At 38.3% G+C, this 16,977-nt stretch overlaps 1 protein-coding gene across 2 annotated transcripts in view; it reads left to right on the top strand.

Moving 5' to 3' along the window:
• Positions 1-16,977, top strand: part of TRPM6 (transient receptor potential cation channel subfamily M member 6) — a 126,853-nt gene that overhangs the window by 56,337 nt on the left and 53,539 nt on the right. For both annotated transcript variants that reach the window (XM_084899444.1, XM_084899445.1), the window contains exons 12-19: positions 3,026-3,160; positions 4,611-4,664; positions 6,204-6,341; positions 8,945-9,079; positions 11,470-11,747; positions 12,825-13,053; positions 14,893-15,045; positions 16,523-16,669. In XM_084899444.1, coding sequence (XP_084755570.1) covers positions 3,026-3,160; positions 4,611-4,664; positions 6,204-6,341; positions 8,945-9,079; positions 11,470-11,747; positions 12,825-13,053; positions 14,893-15,045; positions 16,523-16,669 — 1,269 coding nt within the window. The remainder of the gene's footprint in view (positions 1-3,025; positions 3,161-4,610; positions 4,665-6,203; positions 6,342-8,944; positions 9,080-11,469; positions 11,748-12,824; positions 13,054-14,892; positions 15,046-16,522; positions 16,670-16,977) is intronic.

Here is a 16,977-nt window from a genome sequence, read left to right on the forward strand (position 1 = left end):
TCTAGTTTCTAAATAATAATGTTGGTGAAATGGCACCAGGTGTTAGACTGGTTGGTTCAGCAACCTTGGTACTTGAGTTCTGTCTAAGAAAAAATTCAGTCAAGACTCAAACTTTAAGTTTAGAAAGTCACAGAGGTAGGAGGGAGTTGTAGATGAAATGGGCTCAGGAAACAAACTACAGCGACAAAAGAAGGGCCCTTGGAGCTTAGGAGAAAAGCAAGGATATATGTACCTGGGGGAAGTAGAGGGGGGAAATGATTTGAGTGTGCTGGGGAAATAAGGGGGTGGGAAAAGGCGTAGGCATGCTCAAAAGAGAGCTGAGCTGGGTTCTCTGTTCTAAGGACTTTGAAGGGTGAGCATTTTAGAGGAGTTCCCAGAGGAGGATCTCAATAGACTATTCATCAGCTTTCCTGGTGTGTCCCTTCGGGGTTGTGGTTTCCACTGATTGGTCAGCACCACGGAATGGAGTCATTAGTCATCACAACAGGTCCTGAGATAAGCCATGTTATTACTCCACCTGGTCTTGCTACTTTTCTGGGCCTGGAGCTGAAATGCAACTGAAGCCTAGATGTTATATCTGGTTTGACCGAAATTCGGTCTCTGTGGTCAGTAAACCTAAGAATTTGTTCCTAAGATTATTTGATGCAGGTCAGAACTTCATTGTTCTGAGGTCTTTTTTTTTTTAAATCCTCTCACAATATGTTCTTATTGACTTTTTTTGGAGAGAGAGGAAGGGGATGGGGAGAGAGAAATATTGATGTGAGAGAGAAACATTGATCAGTTGCCTCTCATATATGCCCAACCAGGGATTGAAACCACAATCTAGGTATGTGCTGTGAATGGTATTGAACCCGAAACCTTGGTATATGAGATGATCCTCTAGCCAACTGAGCCACCGGGCCAGGGCTGTCCTGAGGTCTTAATGCTTAAGGGAGTGGTCATGCAAGAGCTTGAACGGTGGTCATCTTAGGCTATGCTCTGGCCCCCTTGTTCCTCTTCTAAGGGGATGGACCACCTGACTAGCAGCATGCAAGGAGAAGAAAGATCGGGGGAGGGCCCGAACCCTATAAAACCAGTGAAATGGAAAGGGGAGAAAAGGTTATGGGGGGATGAGATCTTACCCTACAACAGTCTGTTGCTAGGCACCTGGGACTTTCCTCTTTGGTGACCTTCCATACTTGGTCCACTGTCCTTGCTCTGCTCATGCCTAACTGCTTACTACAGTGAGTCTTCTGATTAATCAGTTTTAGAGACAGCTCAACACTTCTGCCTGTGGTCCTCACTGCTGCTGTCTGGACTCATTGTTCACAGTTCCTGGTGCTGGACTGTCATCCTTTCTTGTCTTGGGAATCCTTTTTTGTCAAGTACCTGTTTTCTGTATTTCTTATCTTCCTCTTTCTTAATTTACTCCTTTATTTTGGTGATATGCATCATTCACCAAACTCAGTAACTCCCTGAGAAAGGGGGTATAGAAGATTTTGAGGACTGACATGTTTTAATATATTTTAATTCTAGATTGGAAGTAACTCTCCTAGGGAATTTTGAATGTGTAGCTTCTAATACTCAGCATTGCTGTTGAGAAGTAAAAATCTTTGTTTTCTGATCCTTTGTGACCATTTTTCCCTCCTCTGGAAGTATATATATATATAAAAAATCTTCCGTTTTTCCAGTGTTCTATGATTTCACAAATATATGTGTTATTTTGAGTCTTTAGGTCCATTATGCTGACCACGTGCTTTCAATTTGGCAATCATGTGTTTCTATTCTGGGGAATTTCCTTACCTGTTTTCTCTGTTCTCTTTCTGGAATTCCTATTAATTATATGTTGGACCCTGGCTTCTCTAATCTTATCTTATTTCTCTTATCTAATGTGCATTTTCTTTGGTAGGTCTATTCAGCTTTAATGCCTTGCAGGTAGCTTTTTTTTGTTTGTTTCTGGTAGCAAGCCATTAACTTCTAAGATCAAATTGTTCCTTGTCTTTTTTTTTTTTTTTTTTTTTTTAATGGCACCCTGAACACAAATATCTTCTTTTATTTCTGAGGGTATTAATGATGGTTCTTTAGAAGTTTTCTTCTTCCTCATTGCCTGACTCCTCTTAGTTGATGTTTTGTGGTCTGCTTATTCTGGACTTTTTACTTAAGAGAGGAAGACAGAAAGCTCGCGAGAAATTCTAAGCCTTTAGTTTTAAGCTTCACAGTGGGGTGATCTGGCTGCCATTTGTTGGTGGACCTGAGAAGTCAGCACATTCATATCTTTTCTCTTGTATTAGTCACAATGACAGAAAAGAATCCTCAATCTCCTACCTCCAAGGTAGAGCCTTGTTGCTAGTTTTATGGAAGTCAAGTGGAGGAAGAGGACTGGGAAGGTACCACATGAGAAATTCAGCATCAGTGTGCTTGTTTCATCCTAGCGCTGCCAGAATTCTGTGGCAAAGGCTTGTTTGGTTGTGGACTTTTTTCACTTTCAATTTCTGGGGACTTCCACTTTCTGGCTTTCTGGAGACTAAGTCAATGACCACTTGACCATTTGCTTCCTAACTTTCAGAATGTGGCACTCCCGACTTTCTTGTATTAGTGGATTCATTTCTTTAAAAAAAATTCCTTTACTGTAGTTTTAATGAAGTTTTAGGTAGGATGTGTTTAAATTGCCATTTATACTTTTGGGTATCATTTATACCCAAAAGCCAGGTGTAGTTTAAATGGAAACGTGTCAAGTTACAAAAAAAAGTATTAAAAAAATCTCACAAAGTGGATTTTTATTAGAATTGCATTAAACCTATACTTTTATTTGGGAAGTATTGAGGTATTTATAATAGTCAGTTTTCCGACCCAAGAGCAGATTTATTCAAGATGTCCTGTATGTCTTCAGGTTCACTTTTCATTACAGTATTTCTTTATTCGGGTGCTGAAATAAGATTGTATTTACTCTATTGGTATAGTTTTGAGCTCAGGTACATGTAATCTTTTAGTTATTTCTACTGTCTTAATTGTCTGTATATCTTTTATTTATTTCTACCCTCTGAAGGCTGGCTCACTGGAACAAGCAATGTTAGATGCTTTAGTGATGGATCGGGTGGATTTTGTGAAGCTCTTAATAGAATACGGAGTGAACCTCCATCGCTTTCTTACCATCCCACGACTGGAAGAGCTCTATAATACAGTGAGTATGGAACATTTCATCAATCTCGTCCTTTAAAATTTACCTTAAGATTTAGCTTGAATGTTCAAGTCTTCTTGAATGTTCATGTGTAAATATAGCTTATAGAGAGACAGACTTTTCTTTTTTTTTATTTATATATATTTTATTGATTTTTTTACAGAGAGGAAGGGAGAGAGATAGAGAGCTAGAAACGTCGACGAGAGAGAAATATCGACCAGCTGCCTCCTGCACACCCCCCACCGGGGATGTGCCCGCAACCAATGTACATGCCCTTGACTGGAATCGAACCTGGGACCTTTCAGTCCGCAAACCAACGCTCCACCACTGGGCCAAACCGGCTTCGGCGAGAGACAGACTTTTCAACCAAAGAACTAGTCTTACCAATTCCATTTGATCCTAGGGATATTTTTGTATTTCCCAACATTAACTACACAGAATAGAGATGTAATATAACTCAAGAAAATATTGTAGTAAGACCATCATTAATGCCACAGATGTGAATAAGAATATATTAGTTTAATTGAATCACTCAAAGCACCGAAAGGCCACTATTAAAATTCTGTTCCTGTAACTTTTCTCTGCACCCCTTGTTGTAACTAAACTGGCTTACTCATTGTAAAAATACCAATTGCTTGAGTCATGCACCCTTCATGAAATGTCCTTCCTTGTCCTTTGGATCTTAGCCTTTCTTTAAAAAGCCCTATTCAAGTCCTGTCTTTTTGACCTGTTCCTATAGAACAAATTATTTTCAATTCTTGAGCACACACATATTCATATTGTTGGTTATTTTTCTGTGTAAGTACTCATTCTTTTCTTTTTTAAAAACAACAACATTTTTATTGATTTCAGAGAGGAAGGGAGAGAGAGAGAATATTGATCGGTTGCCTCCTGAACGTACCCTGCTGGGTATCGAGTCTGCAACTTGGGCCTGTGCCCTTGACTGGAATTGAACCCCGGACCCTTCAGTCAGTAGGCCGACGCTCTAGCCACTGAGCAAACTGACTAGGGCATTACTTATTTTTTTTCTATTTGACTGTAAAAACTCTGCAAAGAAAGTACTTATATTCTTCATTGACTCTCTTAGAAGCTTATTTGAACATAGTAAGTGTTCAATAAATATTTGTTGGTGGAAAGGAATTATGTGATGGGATTTGTGATTGTGTGGTTTATATATATTAAAGGGTAGTTACAAATTAGTCTCTTGTCACATAAAGTAAGTCCTTACTACTTACCTATACACAAACATCTTGTTTTGAAAAGTATTTCAATCTAATTACATTTTCTCTTGAGAAACATCTTCCTTAGAATTAATGTGGCTTAAACTGCATTTCTAAAGATGTTAAAGAAAATTGTCAGTATTCTGGAGTATTTATGCATTCTGAAGTAAGATTTCCCCACCCCCTGGTCATTAAAAGGCAATTAAAATTCTTCCTTTTGTTCTTTATTACAGAAACAAGGACCTACTAACATGCTGTTGCATCATCTTGTCCGAGATGTAAAACAGGTAACCTAATTACGAATCTAGGACCCTTCAGTCTGTAGGTCGACACTATCCACTGAGCCAAACCAGTTAGGGCTGTTGATTGTATTTTTATTGAACTCTGAGTTAAGTCAGATTTAAAATAATCTGCCCCATTACTTACCGAAACTTCTCAACTTTAATAGATGTTTACACCTTAATTACTTCTCTTTAAATTACTAGGAATTTTTATTCACATGTTCAGAACACCGGGAGTGCCTTTTATTTGTCACCATGATTAATATCCTTGATGAGTTTGAAAAGTTCTTTCCACATTTTTCTGAGGTCTAACACCTTGATGGAGAGAGTGTAAGCTTTCTGGCTATATCAACATGGTTTGAGAGCCAGAAGGAAGCATGCAGAAGAAGACATTTAGCTGTCAAATTAGTAGTAACCAAAGGAGTCTGTGCCAATGTAAATGTAGTTTGCATTGATTTGTGATAGATCAAAATGCTTTTCCTTGGATTATTTACTTAAACTCGGATTCTATCACAATAAACTAAAGAAAAAAGAGTGGAACAGGTTAAATAGGCTTTAACCTAGCAGCAAATAGAACATAATTTTTATCGTTTCTTGAAATACATAAATTATAAATGTGAAAAAGGGAAATTAAATCATTCTCACACACACACACACACACACACACACACACACACACACACACACATATATATATATATATATATATATATATATATCATCACCTTATTTCTTGGTCAATGCCTTATGAATGTTATTCACAGAGAGCTTGTTCAGTGCGCTGTGTACCTTTAAAAATGTCCTGTGAATTACACTTTAGAAATAACATTTTTGAAGAGGTAGTACAGTGGGCTTTTAGGGCTGAAATAAGTTTCATTTAGGCTAAGATCCAGGTACTTAGAAATCTGTAGCTAGGTTCTCCTACCAACCATAACATTTGTCTTGGCACAGCCTCATATTTGGACGTCTCATTTGTTTCTGTCATTTCATGTTTCTCATTTCTATGTGGTCTACTTCCTTCCATATTCTTGTTTTGCGTATGATGTTGCCAACACAATGCAAAGTGGTATAGCCATTTTCATAAAGAGAGAGGCTGAAGATTTAACCTATTGTTAATTTTTGATCACATACATTCAATATATCTTCCAGTGATATTGCTTCTGTTGTAGTCATTATGTTATTTCCAGTTAAGAACAATTTTTAATACTATACTTAAATGTATTTTATTCTAAAGTATGTGCGTGCAAGAGAGAGAGAAAACGAGAGTGAAGGGGCACATACAAGCAGACATTCACTGTCTACCAAACATATGAGCAGACATTCGCAGTCTACAAAACTAAAACCATATTAAATCTAAGTTTCCTTTCCCATCTCACCAAGAAGTTTGTATCAGGAGCTGGTCATATTAATTAATGAGTTTATAAAGATGATTGATTGAAAAGCATGGCTCTATCTCTTTGCAGTTGGTTTGGTTATGCTCTAATGGCACGAAAAAGTAGAGAAAGAGAACTGAAAGCTATAACTGATTACATGTTTTTGTTTCAGCATGCCCTTCTTTCAGGCTACAGAATAACACTGATTGACATTGGATTGGTAATAGAGTACCTCGTTGGTGGAGCGTATCGCAGCAGCTACACGAGAAAAAATTTCAGAGCCCTCTACAATCTCTACAGAAAACATAAGGTAGCACAACTGAAAAGACCCTAAAATTAAGGATAGCTTATGAAAGTGGCTTGGGATGTTTAGATGGGAATAGCTCCTAAAATGGGCATTCTGTGCATCAACATTTAAAAAAATATATATTTTATTGATTTTTTACAGAGAAGAAGGGAGAGAGATAGAGAGCTAGAAACATCGATGAGAGAGAAACATCGACCAGCTGCCTCTTGCACACCCCCTACCGGGGATGTGCCCACAACCAATGTACATGCCCTTGACCGGAATTGAACCTGGGACCTTTCAGTCCACAGACCGACGCTCTACCACTGAGCCAAACCGGTTTCGGCTATCAACATTTTTTGAGTATTTGCTGTATGTGAGGTCCTGTGCTGGCATGTTGGCCTGGGATGGACATACTATTAGGAGTTTAGAAACTCATAGAGGGAAAAGATTTATGGATAACTGGCCATGATACAGCACAGGTTATAACATGTGCTCTACTGACATAGAAGTAATGGGATGAAAAGAATTAGGGGGAGGGATGACCAGTTTCTTCCTTTCTTTCTGTTTCTTTTGAAAATCTGGAAGTCTAAAACTTAATAGAATTTGATTTATAAAGTCATAGTAGTCCATAGTCTGGAGGTGACAAACTTGGGACCAATGTGGGGATTATACTGAAAGATGCATGCAGAATGTACTTAAAAATACTTATTGTATTTTTCATCATAGTTTTAAAAGTCTAGGAATGTGAAATCAGACTGGCTAACAGAGAAAACATTGCTTGTTTCTTAAAACTGCCTTTACAGAGCTGTAAACTGAAGAGACTTAATTTTTATTAGAGGATAATTGAAATGTTAGGAAAAGGGCATTTTTGAGAAGAACAGAGACAGTGAAAGGCTGTGGACGTCAGGGATGTTTTTGTAGGGATAAGGAGACCTTTGTCATTGGGGAAGTGCCAGGAGGTGGTGAAGGATGAGACTGGAAGGGTGAGTTGGGACTAAGATCACGTGAATATCAAGCTGCCCAAGGTTTCTTTTGACCTTTATTCATATGACATGAAAGCCCAACTTGGCTTTAGGAAATGAACAAAACCAAAAGAATCCCAGTGTGCACAAGAGAAAGTGTTCTTTATTTATTTTATTATTTTAAAAAATATATATTTTATTGATTTTCCACAGAGAGGAAGGAAGAGGGATAGAGAGCTAGAAACGTCGATGAGAGAGAAACACCGACCAGCTGCCTCCTGCACACATCCTACTGGGGATGTGCCCACAACCAATGTACATGCTCTTGACTGGAATCGAACCTGGGACCTTTCAGTCCACAGACCGACGCTCTATCCACTGGTTTCGGCAAGAAAGTGTTCTTTATTGAAATTTCAAAAGCATAGGGATACACTTGAGGTGTTAGCTTCTTCATTTAAACAAAATATAGTTTGTTGTGTGGCTACCAGTGGCCAGTACCAGGACTGACTGTGGCCTAAGTGCAGTCCCGGACTGGGGTTGGGGCGGGGGTAAGGAGGGGGAAACAGGTTAGGCACATGACCTAGTGCCCTTTCTAGAAATGACCCATTTCTCTGATTATTTTCTAGTGAAGAAGTACTGAGTTTATTGTGTTGCCTCATAAATTAGATCCTGGAGTTACAAATATATAATTTGGAGTCAGATCTGGAATTGAATCTTTGTTTTGCTCTTTAGTAGCTGTGTAATCTTGAGCAAGAAACTTAACTTCTCTGTGTGCCAGTTTCCTTACCTATAAAAGGGGAATAACAATATTCCTTTTGTAAATTTATCTAAAGGACTAAATAAAGTAAAACCTGAAAAGAATGTATTTTAGGTGTTTTCTTTTTTTTTTCATAAAGGGTATCAAGTAACTGTTAGTAATTCTCATGATTATCACTGATGATACTAAATAGTTGTCTATCACAATAATAAGTTCAGTATTACTTTTAAAAAAAGTCTTCACCCCATCACTTTTATGTCTAATTTATATCCATAAAACAGAAACTAAAGTAAAATAGTTCAAAGCCTTCGGCTTATATCATAAATTTTCTACTTGTCCCTTTACCAGTGCTTCTCTTTGTTTTTCTTTCTCATGGATTAAAGGTTCATGCAGTGAGTTACGTTGTTGTGCCTAACCACTGGAATTCCAGTGGCAATCTTATATAACACGTGGAGAAATTCCGTAACTTTCTAACTTAACCTTAACCTTGCAGCTGTTTGTGAGTGGGGACTTTTCCTTATCAGAACTGTGTATCTTTATTGCCTGTTCTGAGCGTGTTCCAGGGATGGAACATCCATTGATTTCTAATGGGATTTCCACACTGAGGAGGAATGCAGATCCAGAATAGGGAAAAAAAAGAGCACGCTTTCCAAAGTGTTAGTTAGGAAATAGCAGCGCCTTTAATAGGAAGGAGATCATGGGAGGCTCTTTTCGGGGTCAGTGAGTCATTAATGTGATTAATGATTACTTATTAATCACAGATGATAGAATGCCATGGATATTTGGTAGGACACAATATTATATTTGTTTTTCATTACTGTCTAGAAATACAGTATTAATTGTCATCATTGTAGTCTTCTTTTTCCCTTTCTGATTTATTTTGAAAATAAAATACTATATGCCAGAGAGTGACCAGCTTCGCTCAGAGCCTTTCCCAGCCCTCTGCTCCCCGGAGATGCTCCTCAGGAAATAGGAAGGAATCTGCAGAAAGCACGCTGCATTCCCAGTTCATCAGAACCGCCCAGCCTTACAAACTCAAGGTACTGCTACTTATTTTTAGGCTTGAAAAGAAAAGTGTTCTTGCATACTGAGACCATTTCTTCATTGGAAATTAGAGAAAGGGAGATTCAAATAGAGGACCCATTTACAAGTACCATAAACAGATGGCGCAAATGAAAGCATAACAGAGCTGCCTTGTAACAATGAGCAAAGGCCTAGGACAGAGCCCTGGGAACGAAGTAATACCCAGGCTTGGCACATCAGCCTCAGGTCTTTTTTGTTCCTACTGCCACCTGGTCCAGATGGTGACTCAGGAAGGCGGTCCATGGGGTGGTATGAAAAACGTAATTGTTAACCCAACACTAAACCCTCATACCCTTCCCCTGCGGCTAATTGGAGATGACCACTTCCTTCTCCTGTACTTCTCTCTTTGATTATTCTTTTGCATCTTAATTTTCCTCCTTTGAGGCTTTCTTAAAATTAATTTTAGCGTAATGTTACAGTATGAAAATGATAACGTGTGCGCCCACACGCATGTACATAACGTAGTAATCCCCCTCCCTCTTTTTTTATTATTCTCCCTCTTGCTATTCAACCTCAGTCCCACTTGCCTCTGGGGATGAATGCGTGGCTCAAGAGTTTCCATATAAATGGTTCCTTATATTGGCTGAAAGAGATTTGCTGTCCACAGCTCCTAGAACGAAAATCTTTAAAAATAAAATTACCCTTAATTATCATCAACAAATACAAACTTTATTTATAGAAATAGAGGAAGTTTGTTATAATTTTTGCTATTACCCCCCCCCCACCCCAATTAAAAAAAAAGAATTATTGAATCTTATTAGTTTCCTGGAACTAAGTTGGGTGCTTGATTGAATCTGGATTGCAAGTGGGTTAGGGAAAATATAATGATAATTGAGAAATGGTCCTCCACCCTCCCCAAAGTAATATCCATAGTGCAGTATGATGAACATTGCTATTGAGACACATACGCAGTGTTACAGATGAACATGGCAGGTTAGAGAGCAGCGTTTGAGATGAGCTATAAAGGATGGATATACCAGGTGGAGAATAGTATTTCATCATTACCCATTCCCCTCACTAGAGGAATATAATCAGAATAAAGAAAGAAAACCTAAAACCAATCTATTTGCATGCATGTTGGCAACACTAGTGACATTTTTCTATGGGGATATGAATCATTTATAAGGTGTGGTTAGAGGTTTTTTTTTAAGAAAATATATTTTATTGATTTTTTACAGAGAGGAAGGGAAAGGGATAGAGAGTTAGAAACATCAATGATAGAAAAACATTAATCAGCTGCCTCCTGCACACCCCCTTCTGGGGATGTGCCTGCAACCAAGGTACATGCCCTTGACCGGAATTGAACCTGGGACTCTTCAGTCCGCAGGCTGACGCTCATTCCACTAAGCCAAACTGGTTCAAGGAAGAGTGTTTTTTGTTTTTTGTTTTTTGTTTTTTGTTTTTTTTAATAGTTGCCACTTATCCAGCTTGTTATTTCAACCCATTTCCTTGGGAAATTAAAAGTCATCACAGCCGAAACAGGTTTGGCTCAGTGGATAGAGCGTCGGCCTGCAGACTGAAAGGTCCCAGGTTCGATTCCAGTCAAGGGCATGTACCTTGGTTGCGGGCACATCCCCAGTAGGGAGTGTGCAAGAGGCAGCTGATCGATGATTCTCTCTCATCGATGTTTCTAACTCTCTATCCCTCTCTCTTCCTCTCTGTAAAAAATTAATAAAATATATTAAAAAAAAAAGTCATCACATATTCAATGACTCTGTTCCAAAGGTGTAATGTTTTAAGTTATACTAAATGAACTTAGGGTATCTCAGCTTAGGGACTCTGGAACTATTAGATACAACAACCAATAGATTACTTTAGAGGCCAAAATTTTGTTTTCTGGTTTATAAAGTTCTATTTTTTTTTTAAACTGCTCTTGACAATTAATTAATTAATTAAATTACAATTTGCATTCAGTATTACTTTGTATTAGCTTCAGGTGTGCAGCATAGTGATCAGACAACCATGTTACAAAGCGTTTCTTCCTGATATGTCCAGTGCCCACCTGGCCCACACATCACAGTATTATTGACTATATTCCTGTACTTTTCATCCTCGTGAGTGTTTTGTACCTACCAATTTGCACCTCTTAATCCCTTTACCTTTTTTACCCAGTCCCCCAGCCCTCCCTCCTCTCTGGCAACCATCTTTCTGCTTTCTGTATCTCTGAGCCTGTTTCTGTTGTTTGTTTATATTGTTCTTTAGAATATGATGCGATTTCACTTATATGTGTGGTCTATAGTTCTATTATTATTATTATTTCCATCTTTAGGATACCTGACTTGTTTTATTAGGTAGAACATCATGTACCCGAGTATTTGGAAACCTTTCCTATTTTATTTCCCAACAGGAAAAGCCTATAGTCCTTCATAAATCAAGGAAGAAGTCAAAAGAACAAAACTTATCTGATGACCCTGAGTCTACTGGCTTTATCTATCCTTACAACGACCTGCTGGTTTGGGCTGTGCTGATGAAAAGGCAGAAGATGGCCATGTTCTTTTGGCAGCACGGAGAGGAGGCCATGGTCAAGGCGGTGATTGCTTATATACTCTACCGAGCCATGGCCCGTGAGGCGAAGGAGAGCAACATGGTGGATGATGCCTCGGAAGAGATGGAAAATTACTCAAAGTAGGAGTTCTCTCTTCACTACATACTAAACATCGACAGTTCTTAGAACGGTTAGACGCTTTTATCTCCCTCACCTTAGAACTTGTGAGATGAGTGGACCTGTCGCCCTGGTATTTCGCGCACTATCCTATAAGTAAGGTTTTTAGGTATTTTGGGGGGCTTTGTGGAATCAAGGGAAGAGAGATGGAACTTCAAGTCAGGAGCCTTGGGTTCTAATTCTAGTGCAGCTGACTACTAATCGGGCAAGTCAGTTGAGTAGATTGTGGGACTTTAGTTTCCTCATTGCAAAATGTCCAGTTAATGATTTAGAAAGTCCCTCTCAACTCTCAAACTCTTGGAATCTAAGTTAAATTCAAACTTGTGGTTTACTTTAAGTATCTCTCAGGCAGAACAACAAATAAGTGTATTACATATTAAAGAACCAGAGTGTGATATTGGAAGATAGAAAAGTTAGAAATGTGTTTTGATTTTCTTTTTTATTATGAAAGCATCATAGTAGTGAGGAAAAGTGGAAGCTGAAGTTATTAGAAAGACATTTATAATTTTGATTTAAAAAGTTCCAGAGAATGACAGTGTCTACTTTTCAGTGAAAAGAACCTTCCAGAAAATTCCAGAAAAAATTGTCACTAGATCTTATTTCTTCTTCACATCATCTATATATTTTTAAAAATCTTTTTTAAAAAGTCGTTTTATAGTTTTCCTAATTGCTAGCCAGTTCTGAACAGTATTTTCTGTAAAAAGTTCTTGAGTAGGTCTTCTAAGGGAGCCCTCACCAAGCTCCGTGTTGCCTGCTTTGTGGTGTGAAGTGGCTTCTTCTAGGCATAGTTCAGGCACTCCTGGTGTGGACAGATTCTCTGCCACGTGGAAGTAAGCCCTCTAGTTCTGTTCCTTCAGGAAAGGGACAACAGTCCATTTCCTGAGCAGCAATCCCTTTACAATTGCTTCTGCAAACTGAGATCATTAAATTGCTGCCTGCTCTTCCGTGTCGGTCTTTTCTGAGTATCGGATCTTATCTTTTCGAATGTTTCCGGGCTTCTCACTTGCATTTGTTTCGGTCACTCACCACTGTCCTTACAGGCAGTTTGGCCAGCTTGCCTTGGACGTGCTGGAAAAGGCATTCAAGCAGAATGAGAGAATGGCCATGAAGCTGCTGACCTATGAACTCAAGAACTGGAGCAATTCTACTTGTTTGAAACTGGCCGTGTCTGGAGGGCTACGGCCCTTTGTTTCGCATACTTGTACCCAAATGCTGCTGACGGACATGTGGATGGGGCGCCTGAAAATGAGGAAGATCTCTTGGCTAAAGGTACCTTCACTTGCTTTATAGAGTTTAGGATTAGTTTCGTCTGACGGTCTGTACTCTTGGGTCCATTTTTTCCCCTTGTTCCAGAAGAATATCTTCAGAAAACCAGTTAATAGCATTGATTCTTGAAGATGAGCTGAGACCTGACAACTACTTTGTCTCCTATGACCACAGTTTCTTTTAAAAAATGGGATAATCGTACCAGCTCTGTCCCACCACAAAGGCATACTTACGAAGGTGGCTAGAAGACGTTAAAAATATATGCAAACATATGCAAAATTACATTAGTAGCAAACTTTGCTGTTGCTGATAATTTCAACAGAAATAAATGAGATTTTTTAAAGTGAAATTTTGCTCAGCTTAAGAATAGTAACTGATAATAAACTAAATAAAATGAGTAATTTCTTTTATTCTGCTCAGTGTGATCTTTCAGGGAATAAATGGCTGTTTTATAAAGTTGCCTTCAAATATACTTGTTCACACCACTAACTATCTCCAAATTCTTCTTTTCCATTACAGTTTGGCCTCATCTCTCATCTTGAATAATCAAGAGTAATGACTTAACTACTGAAAACATTTAACTTTTGACATTAAACCTTAGCCTACAGCTTTATGTTATGGTTAAGCTGAAGAAGTGCATGTGCTGCCCATGTGGTATGGCTCGGTGGTTCAATGTCCATCTATGAACCAGGAGGTCATGGTTTGATTCCTGGTCATGCTTGGTTTTGGGCTTGATCCCCACTAGGGGGCATGCAGGAAGCAGTAGATGAATGATTCTCATTGATATTTCTATCTCTCTTTCCCTTCCCTTCTTCTCTGAAATCAATAAAAATATATACTTTAAAAAAAAGAAATGCATGTGCTTATGAAACAAAAAAAGGGATAAAGCATGAGCATGAAGAATCCTATAAGACTATATTTTATATTTTAATTTTATCCTTCCTACAGATCTTAAAAACATGGTCTGTCCCAAATAGAATGTCTGTTCTTAAAAATATTTTTTTGGTGGATATACTATAGAAAACACAAAGAAATAAAAGATATAAGATATAAAATATGTAAAAGAGCTTGCACATTTTAATTCCACTAATGAGATTGCAGAAATAAGATAAAAGTCAATCATAAATTATTCCACATAGATTCTGCTATGTGGACAAAGGAATGATTCATGTCCCTGGTGGGACAAAGTGGGATATTTTTAGGTTTCATCACACTACTCAGAATTGTGTGGAATTTAAAACTTATAAATTGTTTATTTTTGGAATTTTTCATTTAATATTTTCAACCATGGTTAGCTGTGGGTAACTGAAAGTGAAACTGTGGATAGGGGGGATTGTTATGTATGTATTTTAAAACATTTAAATGAATATATGTATATGCATATATAGTTTGTCTTTTTTTTATTTTTTATTTTATTTTTTATAAAAATGGAATGCTACATTGTTCTCTAACCTGCTTTTTAAAAAAATATAACTTGGATACCTTTTCATCATACTCAAAATTGCCTTTGTCTTTGTAATGGTTATATGGTGTTTCACTGTTAGGTTGCCCCACACCAGCTATTTCTCTATAGGTGTGCATTTATGTTGACACCAGTTTTTTCCTATCACAAATAACCCTGCCACGAACATCGCTATCCATGTATGCATTTGTGAATATTTCTGAGGAGATGCTTCTAGAATTGGAATTGTTGAGTGAAAAAGTATGAATAGAATCAGGATATCAATTGAATTGGTCATGGGTCTGACCTATTATATACACTGGAGTCTTAATTTTGTTATTTTAATAATACTGTGCCTTTGTAAACCCCTACTACATATTTTGCTTTGTTTTCTTTTAAAGATCATCATAAGTATTCTTTTACCACCCACCATTTTGACACTGGAATTTAAAAGCAAAGCGGAGATGTCCCATGTTCCCCAGTCCCAGGATTTCCAGTTTACGTGGTATAATGGTGACCAGAACCCCAGCAGTACCAAGGAGAATGCTTGTATGGTTAGTGCACTGTCTTAGTGAACTGGGTTTTCATGGCATTGACTGCACACAGTGCACACATGCACAAAGGTTACTTATTTAACATTGATTTCACAATCACATTACAGAATGGCCAAGTACAGTATGTATGATAAATTGAATTAACTCCCATATATAATTAAACAAACTATCCCATTTCTGCAGACTGCCTCATGATTGAGGTAGTGTTTGAACTGTGACTTGAGGATAGGGAGAGGCAAAGCAGCATTTCAGTGGAGGGAGAGACTACAAGTAGGGACCCAGAGGCAGGAAATGTAAGGCCTATGTCAAGCATCATAAGTTGTATGGTGTGGCTAGAGTCCAGGTTATGATGGACATGGAACAAGGAGGGAATATTTGCAGGGTGACTGTGAAAGCGTGAGGCTAGATCGTGGAGACTCTTGCATATTCTATGAAGGAATATGGTTTTTATTCTATAGGTAATGATGAGCCATATGGTGAACATATATGACCAGAGTGGCAAGGTGATCTATTAGGAAAATTATTCTGCCTTCAGTGTATAGGATGATGCAGCAAGAAGACTCCTGGATGCAGGGAGAGAACAAGATAGTGTGACCATCCAGGTGAGAAGTAATAAGGGTTTTTATCCAGGGTTAGTAGCTATGGGCATGGAGAAGAAAAGACAGATTTTAAAACGAAGGGTCAAATAGGGCCTGAAAATGGGATCTGGGCAAGAGGGAGATAGCCAATATTCCTGAGGTGTTAATGGTTAAAACAAGACCATCTTTGTAGGGATCTAGAGCAGGTTTTGAAGAGGAAAGGTGAGCTTAGTCTTAGACATATTGCTGCATCACAAAAGTATTTTAAAATTGAATAATAACATAATTTTATCAGAGCATCATTAGGTGGGAATATAATATACTACTAGTAGAAAGTAGGCACAAATTATAGTGGATCTTATTTTTGTAGTTATAAATTTATTTTGTGTATTTGCTGGTATCAGATTCCTGTTTGAGAGAGAAGAAGAGGAGGGAGAGAAGATGAGGAGGCGAGAGAGAGAAAGAGAGAGAGAGAAAGACACACACACACACACACACACACACACAGAGGGAGAGAGAGAGATTCAGAGAGAGAGAGACAGAGAGAGAGAAAGAGAGAGAGAGAGAGAGAAGTATTTGAGTAGAATAAAATGTTAGAAAAATATCCTGGTCTTTACCTTATTCTAAGGGGAAAAAATGATCCTGAGTAGTTTGAGTAGGTTTGATTATTAGAGGCTCAGATTGCATTTCAGGAATACCCTGTGTTCCTTACCTGGTCAAAGGCTTATCTAATACATGTACTTTTCTTTCCTTTGAAGATTAAAATTGTAATTTGGCAGGTGGGTGCCCAATTAATTTCAGATATGTCTATTACATATGTTAATGATATTTTTTGGATACCTGGGCATGCCCATAGTTTAGATAAGCACCTGACAATAAATTATTTGTTTGTTTTACAGAAAGACTGTGATATGGAAAGGGGCCCTGATGAGAAGCTGGATGAAAACCATCACTTCGTTCTTAGGAGTGGTCCCCAGGCCCTTCCCTTGACCAGGAAGGTCTATGAGTTCTACAGCGCTCCAATGGTCAAGTTTTGGTGTTATACGGTTGGTTTCGTCGTAACAATTTATGGCGGTTAATCGCTAATGATAACATTGGTGATATGCCTGATTTGTCAACTTGTGATAAAATCTAGAATTGCAGTGAAAAAAAATGGGGGGGGGGGCAACGGGGAGGGGGGAAGTACCAAAGAGTGGAAAAGAAGATTGGAGGGAGGTGAGTGAAAGTTTGCACAGAGTTCTCCCACTTTGGGAGTGAAGGAACCAGCACGTTCTTCTTTCTCGAGTGCTGAGTGCGTCCCATTAGAGGCTGGGACTGAGCATGTCAAGCTTGTGGCACAATAAGATTAACAGCA

This window comes from Pipistrellus hanaki (assembly GCF_964339955.1).
Source record: "Pipistrellus hanaki genome assembly, chromosome: 11".
Classification (NCBI taxonomy): Eukaryota; Metazoa; Chordata; class Mammalia; order Chiroptera; family Vespertilionidae; genus Pipistrellus; species Pipistrellus hanaki.